Here is a 10,404-nt window from a genome sequence, read left to right as displayed (position 1 = left end):
ACTCTGGGAGATGTAGTTTGAGGCTTCCAAGGCGCCCTCTTGTCCCCCAAAGGATTCTGGGAGACGTAGTTTGAGGCTTCCAAGGCGCCCTCTAGTCCCCCGAAGGATTCTGGGAGATGTAGTTTGTGGCTTCTACGGCGCCCTCTAGTCCCCCAAAGGACTCTGGGAGACGTAGTTTGAGGCTTCTAAGCCCCCCACTCCGAACCCACCACCCCCGCAAAGGACTCTGGGAGTCGCAGCACGCAAGACAAAACCCGGGTTCGAGACGCGCCCACCATTTCAATTCGCTTTATTCGATCTGCGGAAAGAGGAGACGGGCCGCCGGCTGGCAGGCGGCATCTCCCGCCCGTCCGGAGTCGGGGCGGGAGGGCGGGGAGACCCCGGGCGACCCACGGCGCCCGGCGCCCCCCGGCTTTCGAGGCTTTGTCCTCACTGCGCCTTGGGGCCCTTTTCGAGGGGTTTCCCGATGTCCCTCCCGCGGAGCTTGAGGCCTGGGGAGAGAGGAGGGGGGTCAGCCGCGCATCCTCGAACCCGCCACCTGGCTGCCCTCCTCGAACCCGCCACCCCGCTTACCGATGGCTCTCTCGATCTTGCCCAGCACCTGGTTGTTAGGGATGGCCTTGCCCGACTCGTAGTCGGCGATCACCTGCGGCTTCTCGTTGATTTTCTGAAAGAGAAAGAGAGGGGGTTCCGAGTGCGAGTTCTGGGGCTTATTGATTTCCCATATTTTGGATTTTTGATTGATTTCCCTCCCATTTTTAATCGATTTCCCCCCATTTTTTAAATTGATTTTCCAATTTTTTTTCAAGCAAACAAACGTCAATCTCAACCGTCTTGAAACCAAACTTAGCAACATTGTTGGGGCGTCTCGGCTCCGGGTTCCGAATGCGAGTTCCGGGGGGGGAAAAGCACATTCCTTTTTCTTTCTGTTTTTTAATTGATTTTCTATATTTTTTTATTTTGTTCTTGATTTCGATTTTCTTTCAATTTTTAAAATTGATTTTCCATTCTTTTTTTTATTGATTCTTATTTTTTATTGATTCCCCCCATTTTTAAATAGATTTCCCCCCATTTTTTATTGATTTTCCAATTTATTATTAATTATTATTATTATTATTATTATTTTTCAAGCAAACAAACGTCCATCTCACCCGTCTTTAAACCAAACTTAGTAACATTGTTAAGTGACTTCCTGGTTGAATTTCACTGTATATGAACTGTTTTCCCAAACCAATTTTCTTTTAAATGAACTTAATCACTCAACATCTTTCTTTCTTTCCAATTCAGCATTGAACATATTAATCGATCCCATGACATCTTTCAATCCTAAACTTATCTGGTCTTTGCAAGCTTTTCCAATTACACATTAATTAATTCGAATTACACATTAATTCATCCCATGACATCTTTCAATCCTAAACTTATCTGGTCTTGGCAAGCTTTTCCAATTAGTTTAACTTCACATATTTGACTAAATAGGCTTTCAATTTCCTCCACTCTTCCTGGTCATCCTCCTATTTCTGGTCCTATTTCTTCATCAACAACATCAACTGTCAACAACAGCTAATAATTGTCAATAATTACCGTCAACAACAGCTAATAATTGTCAATAATGACCGTCAACAACAGCTAATAATTTTTAATAATGACCCTCAACAGCTGATATTTTTTAATAATTACCCTCAACAACAGCAAATAATTGTCAATAATGACCGTCAACAACAGCTAATAATTTTCAATAATTACCATCAACAACAGCTAATAATTGTCAATAATGACCGTCAACAACAGCTAATAATTTTCAATAACTACCGTCAACAACAGCTAATAATTTTTAATAATGACCCCCAACAGCTAATATTTTTTAATCATTACCCTCAACAACAGCTAATAATTTTCAATAATGACCGTCTCTGACAGCTAATAATTTTTAATAATGACCGTCTATGACAGCTAAAAATTTTTAATAATGACCCTCAACAACAGCTAATCATTTTTAACAATGACTGTCAACAACAGCTAATAATTACTGTCAGCAACAGCTAATAATTTTTAATAATTACCGCCAACCACAGCTAATAATTTTGAATGACCATCAACAACAGCTAATAATTTTTAATAATGACCTTTATTACCTCCCCCCCCCTTCTTTTCCTTTTTCTGTATCATTTTGCTTTGTGGTTTGTGTTACCATTGTGGAAAAACTAATACAAATTTATTTTAAAATAACAATAATGATGATGATTTTTAATAACGAGGGTCAACAACAGCTAATAATTTTTAATAATTACCGTCGCCAGGTCCTTCTGGGTCAGCCCCTTGCCCTGGCGCCCCTGTTGGATGACTTTGCCCACCTCCAGGGGCACCCGGTCGTGGTGCAGCTCCTCCGTCTCCCGGTCCAGCTTGGCCGTGTTCTTCGTGATGGAGTGCTGCTTGTTCTGGCCCGCCGCCCCTGCGAGGAGGGACAAAGCAAGTGACATCACTTCCTGTCTGGACAGGACGTCACAACATGCGACCCACATCTTTCTCCCCCGGTTAAAAAACAACAACACATGCCACCTATGTCTCTCTTCTCCGGTTAAAAATTAATAATTTTTTCTTTAGTTTATCCCACCCTGCGCGGCGACATCACTTCCTGTCCGGACAGGAAGTCACAACACGCGACCTACGTCTCTCCCCCGGTTAAAAAACCACACATGCCACTTCTTGGGGTCCCATCTCTGCATTTCAGGGGTCAGACTACATGCCTCTGGGGGTGCCATTTCTGCATTTCAGGGGTCAGTCTAGATCATAGCTGTCAACTTGCAGATTTGAAAATAAGGGACCAGCAGCCAAAATAAGGGATGTTCCAGGCACAGGTATGTTCGACTTCTGAGTCATAGCTGTTTCAAGGAGGAGGAGTGGTACCCAAGGAGGAGGAGGATGAGGAGGAAGGAGACAGGAAGTAGAAGGATGCTTCAAGGAGGAGGAGTGGTACCCAAGGAGGAGGAGGAAGGATGCAGGAGGAGACAGGAAGTAGAAGGATGCTTCAAGGAGGAGGAGGAGGGGGAAGGATGCAGGAGGAGACAGGAAGTAGAAGGATGCTTCAAGGAGGAGGAGTGGTACCCAAGCAGGAGGAGGAAGGATGCAGGAGGAGACAGGAAGTAGAAGGATGCTTCAAGGAGGAGGAGTGGTACCCAAGGAGGAGGAGGAAGGATGCAGGAGGAGACAGGAAGTAGAAGGATGCTTCAAGGAGGAGGAGTGGTACCCAAGGAGGAGGAAGGATGCAGGAGGAGACAGGAAGTAGAAGGAGGCTTCAAGGAGGAGGAGTGGTACCCAAGGAGGGGGAAGGATGCAGGAGGAGACAGGAAGTAGAAGGATGCTTCAGGGAGGAGGAGTGGTACCCAAGGAGGAGGAAGGATGCAGGAGGAGACAGGAAGTAGAAGGATGCTTCAGGGAGGAGGAGTGGTACCCAAGGAGGAGGAGGAGGCAGGAGGAGACAGGAAGAAGAAGGATGCTTCAAGGAGGAGGAGTGGTACCCAAGAAGGAGGAGGAGGCAGGAGGAGACAGGAAGAAGAAGGATGCTTCAAGGAGGAGGAGTGGTACCCAAGGAGGAGGAGGAGGAGGAGGAAGGAGGCAGGAGGAGACAGGAAGTAGAAGGATGCTTCAAGGAGGAGGAGTGGTACCCAAGGAGGAGGAGTGGGAAGGATACAGGAGGAGACAGGAAGTAGAAGGATGCTTCAAGGAGGAGGAGGAGGGGGAAGGATGCAGGAGGAGACAGGAAGAAGAAGGATGCTTCAAGGAGGAGGAGTGGTACCCAAGGAAGAGGAAGGATGCAGGAGACAGGAAGTAGAAGGATCCTTCAAGTAGGAATGGTACCCTAGGAGGAGGAGGAGGAAGGATGCAGGAGGAGACAGGAAGTAGGAGGGTGCTTCAAGGCGGAGGAGTGGTACCCAAGGAGGAGGAGGAGGCAGGAAGAAGAAGGATGCTTCAAGGAGTTGGAGTGGTACCCAAGGAGGAGGAGGAGGAGGAAGGATGCAGGAGGAGACAGGAAGTAGAAGGATGCTTCAAGGAGGAGGAGTGGTACCCCAGGAGGAGGAGGAGGAAGGATGCAGGAGGAGACAGGAAGTAGAAGGAGGCTTCAAGGCGGAGGAGTGGTACCCAAGGAGGAGGAGGGGGAAGGAGGCAGGAGGAGACAGGAAGTAGAAGGATGCTTCAAGGAGGAGGAGTGGTACCCAAGGAGGAGGAGGGGGAAGGAGGCAGGAGGAGACAGGAAGTAGAAGGATGCTTCAAGGAGGAGGAGTGGTACCCAAGGAGGAGGAGGAGGAAGGATGCGGGAGGAGACAGGAAGTAGAAGGATGCTTCAAGGAGGAGGAGTGGTACCCAAGGAGGAGGAGGAGGAAGGATGCAGGAGGAGACAGGAAGTAGAAGGAGGCTTCAAGGAGGAGGCGGAGGAAGGATGCAGGAGGAGACAGGAAGAAGAAGGATGCTTCAAGGAGGAGGAGGAGGAAGGATGCGGGAGGAGACAGGAAGTAGAAGGAGGCTTCAAGGAGGAGGAGGAGGGGGAAGGATGCAGGAGGAGACAGGAAGTAGAAGGATGCTTCAAGGAGGAGGAGGAGGAAGGATGCAGGAGGAGACAGGAAGTAGAAGGAGGCTTCAAGGAGGAGGAGGAGGAAGGATGCAGGAGGAGACAGGAAGTAGAAGGATGCTTGAAGTAGGAGTGGTACCCGAGGAGTAGGAGGAGGAGGAAGGATGCAGGAGGAGACAGGAAGTAGAAGGATGCTTCAAGGAGGAGGAGGAGGAAGGATGCAGGAGGAGACAGGAAGAAGGAGGCTTCAAGGAGGAGGAGGAGGAAGGATGCAGGAGGAGACAGGAAGTAGAAGGATGCTTCAAGGAGGAGGAGGAGGGGGAAGGATGCAGGAGGAGACAGGAAGTAGAAGGATGATTCAAGGAGGAAGAGTGGTACCCAAGGAAGAGGAAGGATGCAGGAGGAGACAGGAAGTAGAAAGATGCTTCAATTAGGAGTGGTACCCGAGGAGGAGGAGGAAGGATGCAGGAGGAGACAGGAAGTAGAAGGATGCTTCAAGGAGGAGGAGGAGGAAGGATGCAGGAGGAGACAGGAAGTAGAAGGATGCTTCAAGGCGGAGGAGGAGGAAGGATGCGGGAGGAGACAGGAAGTAGAAGGATGCTTCAAGGCGGAGGAGGAGGAAGGATGCGGGAGGAGACAGGAAGTAGAAGGATGCTTCAAGGCGGAGGAGGAGGAAGGATGCAGGAGGAGACAGGAAGTAGAAGGATGCTTCAAGGAGGAGGAGGAGGGGGAAGGATGCAGGAGGAGACAGGAAGTAGAAGGATGCTTCAAGGCGGAGGAGTGGTACCCAAGGAGGAGGAAGGATGCAGCTGAAATACAAAGTGAATGAAATACCAATGACCCGATCATTTGGGAGAGCAGCGCCGGTTTTTCGCCTGCAATTCAATAACTGCAAGATTATGCAGATTTGAAAATAAGGGAGCGGCAGCCTCAAAAATGAGGGACCGGCAGCCAAAGGAACGGACTTTCCAAGGGGCACATAATGTTAAAAATGGCAAATACCGTCCAAAATGGGGCAAACTTACATTTCTTTGAGGTCTCCACATCGTCGCCTCTTCTCTGAGCCGCAACGACAGCCTGGGGCGGAAAAGAGGGACATTAGGGGAGCCATAAAAAAAGGGAATATTGATTTTTCTTCTTAATTCGTGGATTATGTGTTTAATAAAGAATTTCTCAAATGCACTGTCAAGTCTTCTCCGCAGATCTGTCTCATTTGTTACGAGACGAGCGCAAAGTAGAGGTCATTCTTATCCTGGGGATTTTATCGAGAGATGTACAGATTTTTATTTCTTCAGATTGGTTATCCGATTTATTAAATAAATAGTATTTTTATTATTGTACTATATTAATAATATACTATAAAATTAATAATAATATAATATAATCAGAATCCAACCAGGGTCTTGTCTAATATAATCAGAATCACACCAGATTTTTATTTATTCAGATTGGTTATCCGATTTATTAAATAAATACTATTTTTATTATTGTACTATATTAATAATATAATACAAAATTAATAATAATATAATATAATCAGAATCAAAACAGGGTCTTGTCTAATATAATCAGAATCACACCAGGATTTTGTCTAATATAATCAGAATCACACCAGGATTTTTATTTATTCAGATTGGTTATCCGATTTATTAAATAAATACTATTTTTATTATTGTACTATATTAATAATATACTATAAAATTAATAATAATATAATATAATCAGAATCCAACCAGGGTCTTGTCTAATATAATCAGAATCACACCAGGATTTTGTCTAATATAATCAGAATCACACCAGATTTTTATTTATTCAGATTGGTTATCTGATTTATTAAATAAATACTATTTTTATTGCTGTACTATATTAATAATATAATATAAAATTAATAATAATATAATATAATCAGAATCCAACCAGGGTCTTGTCTAATATAATCAGAATCACACCAGGATTTTGTCTAATATAATCAGAATCACACCAGATTTTTATTTATTCAGATTGGTTATCCGATTTATTAAATAAATACTATTTTTATTATTATACTATATTAATAATATAATATAAAATTAATAATAATATAATATAATCAGAATCAAAACAGGGTCTTGTCTAATATAATCAGAATTAAACCAGGGTCTTGTCTAATATAATCAGAATTAAACCAGGGTCTTGTCTAATATAATCAGAATTAAAACAGGGTCTTGTCTAATATAATCAGAATCAAAAAAGGATCTTGTCTAATATAATCAGAATTTAACCAGGGTCCTGTCTAATATAATCAGAATCCAACCAGGGTCTTTCTAATATAATAAAATGACATTTGGGTGGGGGGAATAGAATGATACATATATATATATATATATATGAAAAAAAGGAAATTAGAAATGGAAAGGAAGCAGAAGAAATCGGGAAGAGAAAACAACGTTCAACATTTCTGGATTATTTCAAAACGGATTGGAAACAACTTGAAATATTAGCATCAACATAAAAGGACCAATATTGTTTTTGTTATTATTGTTACGGCAAATATCCTAGCCATCTTAATATGTATCCAATTTTTTAGAGGAGCAAATAATACGTATCAATTTTTTTAGTGGAAACAAATAATACATATCAATCTTTTTAAAGGAAACAAATAATACGTATCAATTTTTTTAGTGGAAACAAATAATACGTATCAATCTTTTTAAAGGAAACAAATAATACGTATCCAAATTTTTAGAGGAAACAAATAATTAAGGAATTTGGTGGCTATGCAGAAGAATTTGGTGGCTATTCCCAATTCAATTTAAATGGAACGGAACTTATTTTTAATCCCATTTAAATTGAATGGAACGTAATTATTTTCAATTCAGATTAAATTGAATGCACCTAATTTATTTTTAATCCAATTTAAATTGAAGGCAACTTATTTTCGTTTCAGTTTAAATGGAATGGAGCTTGTTCTTTTTTAATTAAATTAAAATGGAACTTAAAAATGAAATTGAATAGAACGTATTCATTTTTAATCCGATTTAAATTGAATGGAATGATTTATTTTTAATCCAATTTAAATTGAAGGCAACTTCTTTTCAATTCACTTTAAATTGAACGGAGCTTGTTCTTTTTTAATTACATTAAAATGGAACTGAAAATTTAAATTGAACGGAACATATTTATTTTTTATCCAATTCAAATTTAACGGAACTTATGTATTCGCAGTTCAATTGAAATATAATATATTGATGCTCAATTCAATTTAAATTGAATGGAACTCACTTCTTTTTAATCCAATTTAAATTGAATGCAATTCATTTACTTTTAATCCCATTTAATGGAACTCACTTCTTTTTAATCCAATTTAAATTGAATGCAATTCATTTACTTTTCATTAAACTGAACTCACTGATTTTTAATCCAATTTAAATTGAATGCAATTAATTTACTTTTCATTAAATTGAACTCACTTCTTTTTAATCCAATTTAAATTGAATGCAATTCATTTACTTTTCATTAAACGGAACTCACTTCTTTTCAATCCAATTTAAATTGAATGCAAGTAAATTATTTTGAATCCCATTTAATGGAACTCACTTTTGAATCCAATTTAAATTGAATGCAGTTCACTTATTTGCAATTAATTTACTTTTCATTCCATTGAATGGAACTCACTTCTTTTTAATCCAATTTAAAATGAATGCAATTCACTTATTTTTAATGACATTGAATGGAACTCACTTTTGAATCCAATTTAAATTGAATGCAGTTCACTTATTTGCAATTAATTTATTTTTCATGCCATTTAATGGAACTCACTTCTTTTGAATCCAATTTAAATGGAATGCAATTCACTTATTTGCAATTCACTTATTTTTCATCCCATTTAATGGAACTCACATATTTTTAATCCAATTTAAAATGAATGCAATTAATTTATTTTTCATGCCATTTAATGGAACTCACTTCTTCCTAATCCCATTTAAATTATTTTTCATGCCATTTAATGGAACTCACTTCTTCCTAATCCAATTTAAATTATTTTTCATGCCATTGAATGGAACTCACTTCTTCTGAATCCAATTTAAATTATTTTTCATGCCATTTCATGGAACTCACTTCTTCTTAATCCCATTTAAATTGAACGCAATTCATTTATTTTTCATTAAATGGAATTCACTTCTTTTTAATCCAATCTAAATTATTTTTCATGCCATTTCATGGAACTCACTGATCTTTAACCCAATTTAAATTGAACGCAGTTCACTTATTTGCAATTCACTTATTTTTCATGCCATTAAATGGAACTCCCTTCTTTTTAATCCAATTTAAATGGAATGCAATTCAGTTATTTGCAATTCATTTATTTTTCATCCCTTAATTTACTTTTCATCCCATTGAATGGAACTCCCTTCTTTTTAATCCAATTTAAATGGAATGCAATTCACTTATTTTTCATTAAAGTGAATGGAACTCCCTTCTTTTTAATCCAATTTAAATGGAATGCAATTCACTTATTTGCAATTCATTTGTTTTTCATCCCTTAATTTACTTTTCATCCCATTGAATGGAACTCACTTCTTTTTAATCCAATTTAAATGGAATGCAATTCACTTATTTTTCATTAAAGTGAATGGAACTCCCTTCTTTTTAATCCAATTTAAATGGAATGCAATTCAGTTATTTGCAATTCATTTATTTTTCATCCCTTAATTTACTTTTCATCCCATTGAATGGAACTCACTTCTTTTTAATCCAATTTAAATGGAATGCAATTCACTTATTTTTCATTAAATTGAATGGAACTCCCTTCTTTTTAATCCAATTTAAATGGAACGCAATTCACTTATTTGCAATTAATTTGTTTTTCATCCCTTAATTTACTTTTAATCCTATTTAATGGAACTCCCTTCTTTTTAATCCAATTTAAATGGAATGCAATTCTCTTATTTCTCATCCCATTGAATGGAACTCCCTGGTTTTCAACCCAATTTCACCTCCATTTATTTCTCATTCAACTGAATGGAGCTTGTTCCTTTTCTATCTGCAGAGAGCTTCAAATTTAAAGCAAGATATCCCTTTTTCATCCCATTTCCATTCAACTTATATGAGAGGGAAAGTCTCTCTGGGGAGAAGCCCGGGCGCCATTTTGGGAGGGCGTGGCCTGGCGCGCCGCCATCTCGGCGGGCCAATGGGAGCCGCCGGGGGGCGTGGCTTGTGGGGGCTTCGGAGGGGCGCGTCGCGGCCGGACCCCGTCAGAGCGCCCCGTGAGAGGCGGGGAGAGGCCTCGGCTCACCTGCTTGGACTTGGCCTGGGCCGCGCTGGGCCCCTTCTTGCGCAGCACCGTCACCGTGTCCCAGTCGCTCTCCGCCATGGCGCCGCTCTGGCTGGCTCCGCCGCCCTCCCGGACGCCTATTGGCCGCTCGTGGAGAAGGGCCCGCCTCCCAGGGGCACGCCCGCCAATCGGCGTTCCCCGCCCCAGGCCGGCGTCGCGGGATTGGTTGCTTGGCGCGCGTCACGCCCCTCGCTCTGGAGGGGGAGCATGCGCCGAAGCGCTGTCCGGGCTGTAGAGCATGCGCAGAAACGAGCGTGGGTTGCGTTGCCTCACGCTCTTAGGGGAGCATGCGCAGAAGCGCTGTCCGGGCTGTAGAGCATGCGCAGAAACGAGCGTAGGTTACTTCACGCCCTTTGGGGAGCATGCGCAGAAGCGACTGTGAAGCTTCCCGCGCTGTAGAGCACACGCAGAAAGGATCGCCGAGGGCCCTCAACCAACATGGCGGCCCAGCCGCCTCTTCCGCCCTTTCTTCCTTTGCCCTCGTCCAAAATGGCCGTCATAGCAACCCCCTCGCTCGATTCAC

The 10,404-nt window shown here is 41.6% G+C and overlaps 1 protein-coding gene across 1 annotated transcript; it reads right to left on the bottom strand.

The window, feature by feature from the left end:
- Positions 1-274: 274 nt before the first annotated feature.
- Positions 275-9,959, bottom strand: EDF1 (endothelial differentiation related factor 1). Its single transcript, XM_081179101.1, has 5 exons — positions 9,843-9,959; positions 5,593-5,644; positions 2,292-2,452; positions 574-667; positions 275-491 (listed from the first exon to the last, which is right to left on the bottom strand). Exons 1-5 carry the CDS (start codon positions 9,918-9,920, stop codon positions 430-432), a joined length of 447 nt encoding a protein of 148 aa, XP_081035227.1. The 5' UTR covers positions 9,921-9,959; the 3' UTR covers positions 275-429.
- Positions 9,960-10,404: the final 445 nt, after the last annotated feature.

The sequence above is a fragment of the Podarcis bocagei genome (genome assembly GCF_964188305.1).
Source record: "Podarcis bocagei genome assembly, chromosome: Z".
NCBI lineage: Eukaryota > Metazoa > Chordata > Lepidosauria > Squamata > Lacertidae > Podarcis > Podarcis bocagei.
The sequence above is the reverse complement of the archived record's forward strand: the minus strand, read 5'-3'. Positions and strand labels throughout refer to the sequence as shown.

Bases quoted from the DNA above. Each gene is read 5' to 3' on its own strand.
- EDF1 (XM_081179101.1), bottom strand. From the start codon at position 9,920: ATGGCGGAGAGCGACTGGGACACGGTGACGGTGCTGCGCAAGAAGGGG. The intron at 668-2,291 runs GTAATTATTAAA...TTTCTCTTTCAG, and splicing joins CCCAGAAGGACCTGGCGACG to AAAATCAACGAGAAGCCGCA. The intron at 492-573 runs GTAAGCGGGGTG...CTCTCTCCCCAG, and splicing joins CAAGATCGAGAGAGCCATCG to GCCTCAAGCTCCGCGGGAGG.